This window comes from Artemia sp. Qi Xiang Cuo, chromosome 3, assembly GCF_049724085.1.
Source record: "Artemia sp. Qi Xiang Cuo chromosome 3, ASM4972408v1, whole genome shotgun sequence".
Taxonomy (NCBI): domain Eukaryota; kingdom Metazoa; phylum Arthropoda; class Branchiopoda; order Anostraca; family Artemiidae; genus Artemia; species Artemia sp. Qi Xiang Cuo.
In genome coordinates, this window is record NC_142796.1 from 68,923,851 (window position 1) to 68,938,809 (window position 14,959).

General features: G+C 36.0%; 1 protein-coding gene across 2 annotated transcripts in view; it reads left to right on the forward strand.

The window, feature by feature from the left end:
- Positions 1–14,959, forward strand: part of Trm1 (tRNA methyltransferase 1) — a 149,542-nt gene that overhangs the window by 102,001 nt on the left and 32,582 nt on the right. For both annotated transcript variants that reach the window (XM_089087104.1, XM_089087103.1), the window contains exon 6: positions 8,020–8,173. In XM_089087104.1, coding sequence (XP_088943230.1) covers positions 8,020–8,173 — 154 coding nt within the window. The remainder of the gene's footprint in view (positions 1–8,019; positions 8,174–14,959) is intronic.

The following is a 14,959-nucleotide window of genomic DNA, read 5'->3' on the forward strand; positions in this document are numbered from 1 at the left end:
CTCGGACCCCTTTATCTTCCTTCCTCCCAAAGCAATTGATCAGTTATTCTTGTAGACTCATTATTGATGAGAAGGTCGCCCATTTCAAATTAAAACTTAGCTCAAAATCTTGGGCCAATATCCTATGTCTTACCAATGGTAATAAAATGGCTTCTAAGTTTTCAGCGGAACTTTTCCAGTTATATTGTGACACCTTTCCAGTGAAAAATGCTACGCGCAAATCTAACTGCAAACTGGGGATAAATAAAAAAAAAATTGTGCCTAATAAATGAACGGGATAATCTCTTTAAGGAAGAATTTTTCCAAGAATCTCGAAAGCTTAGAAACATTGTTGTAAGCGAAATCCGTAAAGCAGGAATGCAGCATGGTGCGCACGTGCTCAATAAGTTGTTGTATTCTGACCCTAAGGAATTCCACAAAAGTGTCCAAGATCTGATGGGAAAGGTCTCTTCAAAATTTTTCTTACTGGACAGTAATGGTGACCCAGTGGGTGCGGATGTCATAAATGATCATTTTGCTTCAATTTGTAAAATTCACCCGCCACTCCAGCATATGCCGGCCAACAATGCAGTGAGTGACATTCCTGTGATTGAAATTCATCAGACTCAACTTAAACTCCAAACTCTTGACGCAAATAAGTCAGTATACCCAGGTGATATCCCTACCGAATTGATTGTGGAATGTGCCCAGCATTTTAGTGTACTTCTAACTGCTATTTTTAACCAACGTTTGGTAGATGGTATTTTTCTAGTGTGTTTTAAACTAGCTATAACATCACCTATATTAAAAAACAAGACCCCAAAAATTCTTCCTAACTTCAAACCAATATCAAAAACCTCCATTTTCTCTAAAATCTTTGAAAGTTTCCTTTACCACTTTATTTTTGACGACACTAGCGATAAAATGCAACAAAATAGGATTGGTCTTAGGTTGAATCACAGCCAGGGGCATATTTTAATTTTTATACTTGACACCGACCGCAATCCTTTTTAATTGCAAACCACTTACGCTGGAGCTTTTTCTGCTGACATACTCAAGCTTATGGGAACTTGGATCATTAGGCTTTTACTGGTGACACAAGGACCTTAGTGGTAAGTTATTTTTTTTTACATCTGTTAGTTACCTTTTTGTCAGACCGTGAGCTCTGTGTAGACATCTCTAATGAGGATTCATCAGGTTTTTCCTTGATTTCCTGTGGATCACCTCAAGGGACTAAGTTAGGTCCTTTAGCATTTTTAATAGTTTTTAATAATGTTTTTACCAAGTTTTGACAATTCTTTTAAATTTGCGGATGATTTGACATTACTGAACCTTTGTCAAACATCTAATACTTTGAATGTTACACTCGATTCACTAATTAACAATTTAAAGAACGATCTTGACAATGTTAAACTCAACAAAAGCATACCCAAAAGCAGTTTCATGTTATTTTCTTTTTTTTTAAATATACCCTATCAATAATTACCTTTGCATACCAAATTTAAATACTGTGAAACTGCTTGGTGTGCAGTTGGACAACGACCTTAAATGGAACTCCCACATTTCCCACTTATTTAAATCAGGGTGTTTTCTCCTTAAATCTTTCTCTCTTCTGAAACGGTTATCCATATCAATCCAAAACCTTAAAATAATTTATAGTTCTTATATAAGACCCTGTCTGGAATATGCTTGTCCTGTCTGGCACCCTGGGTTGACCAAAGACCAATGTTCTAAAATTGAAAGTATTCAAAAAACAGCAATAAAAATTATTCTGGGGACAGACTATACTACATACAATGAAGGTTTGGCTAGACTTGAACTTATTACATTGGAATCACAACATCACATCCTCACCATGAACTTTGGTCACAAGTCCCTTAGTTCTGACTATCAGCGACGTTTTTTCCCTCCCTTTAAAGAAATTCCCCCAATCCTTCTTAATACAAAACTCAATGTTTGTAGAGCTCCAAATACCCAATTGGACCTGTATCCCCAGATGTTGACCATGAGGTACAAAAACTATTTTATCCCCTATTTTGTTTCCCATTTTAATAACTGATATAAGTTTTGTTTTATTTTTATCCCCTAACATCTGTTTTATTATTGATTCAATTTTTTGTCTTATGTTTATCCCATAATATTTGTTTTGTTATGGTAATTTTGACGTGCTTATGCTAGCTTTTGTGCTATTTTAGCCAATAAATCATATTCTATTCTATTCTATATGTATCCTATGATACATCAGCGTTGCCTATGATGTTCCTTACATGTGTTTTTGAAAAGATGCATGCATATAGTTTTTTCGTCTAATTGAAACTACCTTTAAACGTTCCCTAAACGTTTCGCTTTAATACCTTTAGCGTCATTAGTTACAGTAACCATAGAAGTAGTTTTAAAAGCATACACATAGTGTTTTCTTACTAGTCCAAAATCCTCCACAACTTACTCTTAAAGCTCTAGCTTAAAAATGTAAGCCGTTATTGTGATATTGCTTTGTCACCGTTTTAAAAATCTACATGCTCATAGTTCTTTTTGATATAGTTCAACATCCGCCTAAATATTCCTTGAAAGCTTCACATTAATACCCTTAGCTTGTGTAGTAGCAGTGTGCCTATATCACCTTTGATTTTTTTTTTTTTTCAACATCCCCATCAACACCAAATGAAGGTTTCAACTTAATATCACCAACCGTTCCCGAAGCTTTGCTGATATGTCCTCTTGACAAGCTGTGTGGACATAGTGTATTTCGGTTTAGTTTAATACAGTTTCAATATTGCCCAAATTTTTTTCCTTAATACCCCTTCTTAGCATTAGTTGCAGTAGTAATAGCACTGGGAGCAACAGTAGAAGCAGTAGTAGTAGTAGGATTAGAATTAATAGTAGTAGCTTTAACTTTATTAGCAGTAGTAGTAGTAGGAGCAGCGTTGCCAGAAAGTCAAACAAAAAACAAGCCCGAGCCTTTGAAAAACAAGCCAAAATACGCCCGAGCCTTTGAAAACCAAGACTGCTATCATGGTCAGTTCATAAACTTCTAAAATTGCCCAAATTTGTGTGTTTCACAACAGTTTTCGGTGCTAAAATAAATAAAAAAATTTGCGCGCGTCGCGGCTTTTGCCCCGACACGCGCATGGCCCCATAAGTGTAGTTGGATTAGTTCTAGATCTGTTTTTCTCGTCTAAACTTAGCACAAAACACGGCAAAAAAAGGTGGTCCTGGTTAAATCAAACTTCGCACAAATCTCTCAAAACAAATACGGAAAAATACGGTCCAAACTTTTTGTTAATTCCTTAACTATTTTCAAAATCCTCATCATTTTGTCAGTGACAAAATTAAAAAATTGTATTACAAAAGTGCTACAAATTGAATCACGTGCTACAGTGCTACACATGATGAAATAGTGCTGAAACAGTTCTTTTTTGCTAAAGTCAGAAAAGTTTTGCCCCTAATCTAATTTTACTTTTACCTTGCTTGCTTACCCTTTGTTCATCCTGCTCCACTTTCACGGAAGAACAACGATTTATGGGATCCGCCAAAATTCATCTGTTTTTAGCTGCAGCTTTATGCGTCGTAATGGTTAAACAGCAGTGAACTCTTTTATTAACTTTTAGAGTTTAATATGACTTATTCCAACGAATATGATAGCATCAACCACAAGCCAAAGACATACGATATCTTTGGTTTATTTTCGCATAAAAATTTTTGGTATACCTTATTTAGTACAGTTGCGACACAATATTTAAAGATAACTTTATGATTAAACTCGGACCTCAAAAAAAAAATCGTGAGAACGAGGTCAATACAAAAGCTTTCGTAATCCTTTATGATTAAAGTAAGGCCTCAAAAAAACGTAGGAACGGGGTTAATACAAAAGCCTTCGTGATCTTAAGATGAAATAATACGTACAGATATAAAAAAAACAAAACAAAAACGAAAGGCACTTAGATCCATAAAGCACTAAGAGATTTAAGGCTCAGAAAAGGCTAGGATATTATCTATATCTACTAGATCGGTTGTTTGTTCAGTTTCTTCGACTTCAAATATCACTATTGAAAAGCGGTTGCAACACAATATTGTAAGATATCTTTATGATTAAAGTAAGGTCTGAAAAAAAACGTGAGAACGAGGTTAATACAAAAGCCTTCGTAATCACAAGATGAAATAATATGGACAGATAAAAAAAAGAAAGAAGAAAGGCACTTAGTTCCATAAGGCACTAAGAGGTTTAAGACTCAAGGGAAGCTAGAATATTATCTAGATCGACTAGATCACCTTTTTGAAAGTCCAAATGTTCATATTTTGTTTTGATTGAGTTCAATGTCTGCCTAAATATTTCTTGTATTTAATTACTGAGGAGGTTGTTACATTTTCTTTGGACTATGGCTCTGAGGGTTGGGGGAGGGGGGGTGTGGCATTCTCAACATCATAATTTCTGGACCTTTAAACTATGCTGAACAAAATGGCTATCTTAAAATTTTAATTGGAGGTGTTTGGGGAAGTGATTGACGTGGGGGAGGGGGAGCTGGTTGCCCTCCATGAGCTCTTTTTAAAGTTCCTTTAACATTTCTTTCTATAAGAAGTACCCTGGTCAAAAAACAAAACAATATATTGTGCCCACATTGCTCTTTACTTAGGCAGCACGATTGTGCTGCCTATGAAATTTTGTCTTTAGATTTTAATTATACAGAACTGGAAGTGCCAATTAGACCATGTAAGCCCCTCCTATAATTCAGCCTATAGGCACCCATGTATATTTGCACATTAGGGGGGGGGGGGGTAAAGTATAATAAACTTGCAGTTAAAAAGTGTTAATTACAACAGTCTAGAGAAGGGCATGTGCAGAAGGAAACATGTTAAGAAAACAATTCATAATATGCAGAATAATTGTAGATAACACATATTGCATGTATCTCAGCTATACTTTATCCCTAGCTTCTTCCCCTAATGTGCAAATATATAACCCAAATTAGATATTTCCAATGCATTCTGCCTCCCATCGGTAACTTGTTTTTCTGTTTTTGTTTTGTCACGGTTGATTAAATTTACTGGTACAATGGATGAATTTCAGCCATGTATTTGCAAATTAGGGTGGATGGCCTGAGGGGTAATGTAAAGCAGGGCTACAAGCAAGATATCAGCAACAATTATTTCTGTATATTGATTATCAAGTATGAATTGTTTTTTTTTAATGTTTCCTTCTCTAGGTATATACCATTGCAAGTAGGGAAATCTGCATATTACAAAGTATAAATTGTTTTCTTGACATGATTTTTTCGCAACAGTCCCAATTCTAGACTAAGCCTAGGCCACAAAATTATTGGGCCATATCTGCCAAATATATAAAAAAAGGATAGATCTGAATAAAATTCAAGTCTTGTCTTAATCTGAGCAGCAATAAAATTCATTGTAACTTGTAAGACTCCTAACGCAGAGCCATCTCAGCCATGCAGAAATAAATTCCTAATGGCGAAGCGTTTCAGAATTGTAAGCGTTCTACGCGCTAAAGGAGGGCTCTTGTCTTTTTGGTGCATAACCACGGCTGAGCCACCTTACTTTGGAATTTTTGTCTGGTTCCAAACTTTCAGTCAAAATAAGCCCATTTTTTTTACAAAAAAGCCCATTTTCCCGCCCCACGGCCCTCACGCCCACTCCAAAATTCAGCCCGCCCCTGACGGCTAAAACAAGCCCACGGGGCGGAAAACAAGCCCATCTGGCAACACAGAATAGGAGTAGTAATAGGAGTAGTAGTAGTAGTAGTTTGAATAGAAGCAGTAGTATTAGGATGCAAATATTGTCTTTTGGTCAGTTCAACATCCCTACAAAAGGGCCTGTAGATTTAAACTAAACTGTTCCTAATATATTTCTAATAAGTCTTTTTGACAACCGCCATATAGACGGCGTGTTGTGATATGCATATAGACCGTCATCAGTAGTAATACTGTCACTAGTTATAATGACGATCACTGCATATGTGACCAAAATATGTATCCAAAATATCTTTGGTCACATATGTGACCAAAATGCAGATGTGTCCAAAATATATCATTGTCTACTAAAAGGATTTATCCCTATTTGAACTTTTTATTTTGTTGTTGAACAATGTAGCTGTTTCAAATTTTGATTGTATGTGTTTGGGAAATAATGAGCATGGGGGGAGGGTTGGTTGCCTTCTAATCACTTTGACTCTTAAAAAGTATACTAGAACTTCCAATTTTTCCAATCAAATGAGCCCCATCCGAACTTTATAACACTATTAATTCTATAAAAACCTCATATGCCCCCGGTGCATAACTTACGACCCTGGCTTCTGGGTTTTTTTTCAACCCTGGAGGTATTGAAATATCTCCTTTGGACTATTTTTTAACAAAATGGCTATCTCACAATTTAAATCACATGCGTTTGGGGAAAAGAGGGCTTTTCTGGGGGGGGGGGCGCTAGTTGTCCTCCATCACTTTTGACTCTTAAAGGGAACTAGAACTTTGAATTTCCAATCAAATGAGCCTCTTCTAAAGTTTATACGACCACCCCTTTAATAAAAACCCTATATGCCCCTGGGACATATTTTACAGCCCTTGCCCAGGCTCTGGAAGTGCGTTTCAACCACGAAGACCTTGTTATATTAGCTTTGGACTATTTTGAATAAAATGGCTATCTGAAAATTTCTATTGGATGCATTAGGGAAAGAGAGGGCATGGGGGGGGGGGTTGCTAGTTCGCCCCTGATCACTTTTTACTCTTAAAAAGGGCACTAGAACTTCTGATATCCAATCAAATGAGCCCCTTTGAAGTTTATACGACCCCCTCCCCTTCTGTATACACCTTATGTCTTTATAATGGGCATCCAGTATAACTTATAGGCCTTGCTCTTGAGGCTGTGGGGGGGTGTCATCCCCAAAGAAAAAATTACTGGACCTTTTAACCATATTGAAAAAAATGGCTATCTCAAAATTATGATTGAAGGCGTTTGGGGAAATGATGGCGTGGGTGGGGGAATGGTTGCCCTCCAATCACTTTTGACTCTTAAAAAGGGCACTAGATGTTTGAATATCCAAGCAAATGAGCCCCTTTCGAAGTTTCTACTACAACTCCTTCTAAGCAAAGTGTCCTGGCGTTAAAAAAAAAAAAAAAAAAAAGAAAAAAAAAAAAAAAAAAAAAAATGGCTATGATATCTTGTCAGAAGTACACTTGAATTGAAATATTTCCAAAGGGGATTGCCCAATGTCTAGAAGAAAAACCATAAGAATATCCAGGGAATAGCTATGTGCTGGCCAGCCTGTAAATTAACATGAGTTATGGTCCTACACAAGATGCTATGGTATTGACTGTACTTAATGCAAATATATACTGGCTATGAACATTGCGATAAAAAAATTAATGAGCCGAAATACCAATGTGGAATATACCGAAATAAAACATATGAGTAAGCGTAGAAGGAAAAGAGCAAATATTATCAAATTGAAGTAATTAAAGTAATGAAAGTTGAATATCCGGGTATCCTCCAATTCACATTCCCGATGCAAATATCCCATGTTTATATCCCTGAATTGAAGTATGTTAATATAATGACCATGTAATCCTAGTCAACGTTACTTAAGCTAAACCTTACAAAATTAAATATTTTTGAGATGATGCTAAAAAAATGTAAAAAATATCAGAAAACAATAATAAGAGGTACCAGGTATTAGTATGCGTGTGCAGTGAAAAATAGGTCAGACTCATTCTACAAAAAAATTGCTTTGTCAATAATTGGACCCATTTTTGTCATGTACAACAACATTTGTTGCATAGTTCATATGGAATCGCTCCCATGAGCTTTTATTCAGCTCAATAGGATTTTGCCGCATACCACGCTATTGAATATAATGACGTTATCACGTTGGGATTATTTATATTTGGAGCCTGGTATCCCAGGTGCAAAGTCTAAAGATCTACAAAGAACACATTCTGAATTAAGGTATAGAGCATTATACTTTATGTCCTATACCCTAATCAGTCCTGTTTGAGACATATTCTGTTTTTAGCTGAAAAATATTTTCCCTTACAGTGAGACTGCAATGGGCTTCCTGTGTACTGGCTGTGAAACTCAGAGCTTTCAGTATTTGAACACCCTGTCGATTGAAAATAATAATGACAAGTTTGGGCGAACCACTGGACCCCCTGTTAGTTCCTCATGTAAACACTGCGGGAGCTCTCATCATGTAAGATTTTACGTCCACTTCTCATGTCTAAATTTTTTTTTCTATAAAACCACCTGGACACGGCCTAGAGCACATGTGCATATGAAATTCTTCTGTAAACACTCATTTGGTATTTTGTGTTTAAATTTGACTCAGTGTTTTTAAATCTTGACCAATTATTTCTTCAAAAAAGGCTTTCATACTTTGGTTCACTCAAATATTCAAAGATATAGATTTAGGACTGATTCTAGGCTCGTTTCTAGATATCCAAAAGTATATATAAGCAAATACTGATCATAGCTTGGAATAGATTTTAGTAATGCCAGGATTCGGCTAGCACTAATTTGATAATTATTCATAGAATTTTCAGCCACTCAGAAATTTCCACGGAAAATCTGATTGGCTCAAATTAACGCTAGCTAAATCTCGGTATTCTATAAGAATGGGTTCTTAGTTATATTTGGAAACTGGTTTGTCATACAACTAGAATTAACAACAGCTTGAATATGAATGTAAGGTTGAAGCCGTTTGAAAATATGAAAACAGTGGGACATTCCATAGAATACAGAGTTGGCTATTTTATTCTAAACTGTAACAAGTTTAACTAAAGAATTCTAATTTAACTCTATTAGATTCAAGGGGAAGAATGGACATCTTTAAGACAGAGTTAAAACGAAAATATATATTATTATACTTTAGTATAGGTGTGAATTGTTATAAATTCGTAATAGGTACTGAAACCAAGAAGGAAAGGGTAACGTTAAAATAACTTAAATTGAATAATTAAAATCAATAGTTATTTGGTATGTTTTGCTAATATGTTAAGGATAATGAATCCAAATATAAAATCAGTTTTTCTGTATCAGCTACACTTTTTGAAATATAACACTATAGTTTACAATTAAATTTACTGTTAAATCACAAACATCAATGATGTAAAATTATATAATAACTAGCTCCTGTATTTTTATATATCTGTAATATGTTTGATAATATAGTTTTAGGATGCTGAATACAAATATGAAATCATTTTTTTTTGTATCACCTACACTTTTTTAAATATAGCACTAACGTCCACAATTATGGTTTAACAACGGTTTAAAATTAATTATTTTAGTAATTTTGCATATCTTAAAATACATATAAAATCAGCAGCGGAAGCCGCGGCACCAAAACCACGTGTGCCCAGATGAAGAAAATATGAATAACTAAATATATAAAACAACTACGCAACAACAACAACAACTATGCTAAAATAATTGCAAGTTGATATCCCAGTTCTTTATAGTCAAGAAAATATAACTGGATTAGCTAATAAATAAATAAGTGTAAGCAGGGCCGTATCCAGAGAGGTTTACCCAGTTTGACCTACCTCCTCCTGCCCTACTTTTTCTGTTTCACACAAAAGTGACAAAAACACAGTTAAAAAGAAAAAAAATTGCATGCAGGAAAATTGGCAATCGCCAACTCTTTTTTTGTCAACCCTCCTCTCTCCAAGCCTTGAGTGTAAGCATTATATTTAGATAAGCACGCTAAAACTTCCTTGAAGTTTGGTTAACGAACTTCCCTGAAGTTTATTTGGGTTTGGATAAAGCTGGTTAACAAGAAAAAGATTAGAGTAATTTCTCGGGAACAGGCTAGAATTTGATTTCAAATATCTCTTTGAGAGAGCTATGCTAAGAAGGAACCCCCACCCTCCGAATAATTACGTTTTGTAGATATGATAGAATAGACTGAAGATGGGTCTTGGTAAAGCCTCATTTTGAGTTGGCATGAAGTCGAATCATCTCCTTTAACATGAAGAAAGAAAAGAAGAGACAGTATAAAGTAAAGCAAGTGTAAAATACTAAAATAACAGTGTACAAAATGGTGCCATTTAGAAAAAATTAAAAATATTGTCTTTGACCAATAACATTATTCTCAAAATAAAACGCTTGCTCTAGTAGAAATGCCCCTATTGACACAGGGGGGCTCCTTATATGGGCATAGCCTCCCTAGGGAAAACCACGTGGTTTATGGTTTTCTCACTGAGAATGGAAAAACAGGATTTTTCTCATTTGAAAAAACATGAATTTTGTCACATTTATGGATGTTTCATGGACGGTTATGTGCGTGTCGGTCAATTTATTTGATGTTTTTCATGGATGTCAACAGTAATTTATGTCTGTTTTATGGTTTTTGTCAGTGAGAATGAAAAAACAGTATTTTCTCACTTTTATGGATGTTTTTATGGTTTTTGTCAGTGAGAATGAAAAAACAGGAACTTTCTCACATTTATGTCTGTTTTATGGTTTCTGTCAGTGAGAATGGAAAAACAGTATTTTTCTAACTTGAAAAAACAGGAATATTCTCACATTGATGGTTGTTTCTTGGACGGTTATGTGTGTTGGTCAATTTATTTGATAGTTTTCATGGATGTCAACAGCAGTTCATGTCTGTTTTATGGTTTTTGTCAGTGAGAATGGAAAAACAGTATTTTTCTCACTTGAAAAAACAGGAATTTTCTCACATTGATGGTTGTTTCTTGGACGGTTATGTGTGTTGGTCAATTTATTTGATGTTTTTCATGGATGTCAACATCAGTTCATGTCTGTTTTATGGTTTTTGTCAGTGAGAATTTGAAAAACAGGAACTTTCTCACTTTGATGGATTATTGAGTCTAATGGGGACAGGGTCAATGACACTTCCTTCAAGATCTTGTTGTTGTTGTATGCTCGATGCAAATGTTATGAGTTTCCAGGAAACAGTTAGATCACATGTTTCCTTCTCAGCCAATCAGCGAGTCAGATACATATCCTTTCTCAGCCAATCAGAGGGCTTGTTACATAACAATTCACCCTTGAGATTTCGTATATAACGGGCATGCAATGTGATTAAATTATCAGAAAGTATTTTGACATAGTTGATACAACAATGGATAAATTTGATGAATTAGAAGCATTGGCAGCCACAATTTGCAATGTAAGTTCTGATTTAATATATTTTCATTTTTTATTTTCAAAATAAAATTATTTTCCGTGGTCACCCTCCAGTATATTCAGGTACATCCCCCCCCTCCCACTCTAGTACAAACATCACTATACAATCTTTATACTCGATAGAAAACATCAAATATGTTCTATATACCCTCAAAACCTAACCCCAGCACCCATTGTTTTACAAACAAAATTCTCGAAAAAAGAAATAATTTTCTTTTCAATAAATTTTACCCTTTCCCTATTGTAATCTTTTCTCTAACTGAGACTTCCGTCGCTCTTGTTATTAACCGCTCTGGTTTGACACAAGACTCCAGCGCGAGGCCTATAATTAGCTGTCACCCTTTTCCTGTTTGTATACATTAGCTGGTTTTAGGCAATCTAGGTTTTAGTGCTTTTACGTAATTCTATGTTTGTCTGAAAATATCGGACAGCTAATTTGGTCTGCAAATTAGCGATAGATATTTAGGGCATTGGAATTCTATGTAAGAGTGAAACGGGATTATTTCAAGCTCTCTTTCGATAAAGTTTCTTTTATATTCCCGGGAGGGGGGCGTGAATCCAGGATTTTTGTTGGGTAGGGGGTTAGCACTTTTAATAGTGACAAAATAGAAATGAAAAGATAATTGTTTTTTACCTTAATTGCTTTCGACTTCAATGTCTAACCATTTCTCTTTGATATTTTAGCGATTTTAACTATAGCATTTGAATAAAAGGTACTAAGATATATTCTTTATTGATATGCCTTTCGCTTGAATAAATCGCAAGATTAACTCAATGAGAGGGTAAACCTAGGGGTGGCTTAATTTTCCAAATTTAAGGGTGGGGGGCGTGAATCCAGGATTATTGTTGGGGAAGGGGTTAACGCTTTTAATAGTGGCAAAATAGAAATGAAAAGATAATTGTTTTTACCTTAATTGTTTTCGACTTTAGTGTCTAACCATTTCTCTTTGATATTTTAGCGATTTTAACTATAGCATTTGAATAAAAGGTAGTAAGATATATTCTTTATTGATATGCCTTTCGCTTGAATATATCGCAAGATTAACTCAATGAGAGGGTAAACCTATATGCATTTTTACTTTTTGCTTTGCTGAAAAAAGGGTGGAGGAGGGGGCTTCTTTTAGATAAATGCTTTTCTAGCCAAATTATATGGATGATGGTACTAACTTTATTTCTGTAAAAAGGGGGAAATTATTTATCATACTAACGTTTTTCTCTTCTTTTAAGGCCAATTGTGAAGAATGTGCCCCACCTCCTAGTAAGAAAGCAAGAGAGGGTGAGTTAGTCCCTGTAAGAGCAACAGTTATACAATATGGCCGTTGGCCGAAACCCCCCAGATCCACGCTGCCTGCCCAAATGCAGCCATCTGTGCAAGCCCCTCTTAATCAAGCCTCAATGCTGCCTCGTCAAGTAGCAGCCTCGGCTGCACGAGCCCGGTATATTTCGCTGGCCCGGCTCCGAAAGATAGTGATGGACATGATATGATCTATTTGAACCCCAGTCATACAGCAGGGCTTTCAGGACAAGATACAATGCCTGGGCCTTCAAGACAAGCCGTAGGCCAAACATCGGCTCCTTCTCACGCAATATCTGAGCTATCAGCTCCCCATCAAGTGTCAGTGCGCTCTCCTCAACTGTCTCCGTCAAGTCCGGAGCCTTCCATGCAAGATAGAAGGGTTGGCTCCTTCAGGCAAGTCATAGACCAACTAATGGTTCCCTATCATTTAACGGTCAAGCCTCCAGCTTACAGTAAGGTGGTTGATCAATTTGAAGACGTGAGTATTTTTTTTTCAATCAAATAAGCTATTTTTCAGCTGTTAGAGAGCCTTTTACTCTTTACTTTTGTCTTTTCACTTTTTTCTATTATTCAGGACCAAGAAATATCTAAACAAACCGATTTTCAACCTAATACAAGCTTGTCAAAGACATTAAAATGTTATTTTCACTATAATCCCCCCCCCCCAACACCCCGTTTTAAATTTCACTGTTCCATCCCCTTAGAGATACATAAATGTAATTTTTTTGCTTGTCAAACTGCTCTTTTTCTAATCTTTACTATTTTCTATGCATTCCCCCTATCTCTTCGCCGCTATCACATAATAATATTTTTAGGTACCTTTGAAACTCTGTGAATGCTATTTTTCACATAGTTTTAAGAGAGAGATTATTCCTTTTATCTATTGCACATATTGGCGTTCTAATTTGCACTGAAAATAGCATTCAATCTTGCCAAGATTTCAGCGAGGGGAAACCAAGCTAACGGTTCCCGGCATTTAATTGTTGCATTTTCCTACCTGTTGAAGTTCAGTCTTGGAAATCGGAACACTCGCGCGTGATAGGTTACAATAATTGTGTGATGAGTTCACCGAACCAGTATGGAATTAGAGAGAAATAGCGATTATTTCAACTTTTGACGGACATTATGTAAAGGGGTCTGGGAGCCATGTGGTGGGGACCAGAGAAGCACCGCGGGACGCGCCGTGGGATGCGCCGCGGGAAGCGCCGCGGGCCCGAAAAGCGCCGCGGGCGGGATGCGCCGTAGGATGCGCCGCGGGCCCGAAAAGCGCCGCGAAAAAAAAATATAAAAAAACAGTAGGGCTGATTTGAACACTTTGAAAATAAGCTATTTTTTGAACAAAATCAAATTGCCGCCTTCTATGTAAAGCGATGTTTTAGATTGTAAATAACTTATATTAAGTTTGATATTTTGGAACTTTCAGTTGAATTAACCAAATGCTACTATGCACATACTGCTACTACTACTACTAAGCGCTGACTTTAAATAATAATCCAAATTTTAAAAACAGTAGGGGTGATTTGAACACTTTGAAAATAAGCTATTTTTCATTTATAGGTTGGAGCATTGGTCCCTTATTCATCATTATCATCGTCCTCATCAGCTGGTGAAGGAGAGGACGCATCGGTGGACTTACAGAGCAATTCACCATGGAGCGACTCTGTACTGGAAATACCGTTAAATATTAATAATTTTCTAAGTAATTATTTCAATGTAGAATCTAGCACAGTTGAGCAAGGTAATGTTCATAGTTCAGAGGGGGACTTACCATTGCTAAGTCCAAACACCATACAAATTTTAGAGGATTTTACAAACGAATTAAATGGGAACCCTCCTCTATCTCCCACTGATTACCTACTTCCACTTCAAACAACTGAAGTGGAACATTCCCAAAAGATTGTTGAACAACTTGAGGGTGGGGGTAATAGCCAAGAGGGGGACGGGGGAACAACTATCCCCGATTTTCAATTGACCAACAGAATTTTAAATGCAATAGTTGTTTACACTGCGACTTTTGGGGACACCTTTAATTCTCTAATGGCGGGAAATTTTTTGTTTGACCCTGTAGAAATTGTGCATGTCTATGTAGATAGAACTCATGCGCTATTGGAGAATCAAATTCAGTTGTGAGGGAGGGAGTCAATTAAGGTTTATATTGTTTTAAAAGTGTTCTATTTGAATGAGGGGAAAAGTTAAGTTTATTACCATTATGTACATTCCAAGATGTGTGTGATCTTTCTGAATTTAAAAAATTTTGAGGGTGCTTTCATGGATTGAATAGATCATATTATAGTGCATCTTGAGAAATTTAATGAAAACGGGAGCGGGTCTGTAGTTTTATTTATTGAAAATTTAAGTATTAATATTTGTAAATTTAAGAAAGATTTTATTTTAAGAGGGGGGCATAGGGACACGGGTACAGTTTTAAATTATAATCCAGATCTAGTAGGTTGTCAAGATGTCCAGCGGATTTGTTTTGAAACACATCAAAAATGTTTCAGGTATGCTTTCCTCATGTCAGCTTTCCGACCA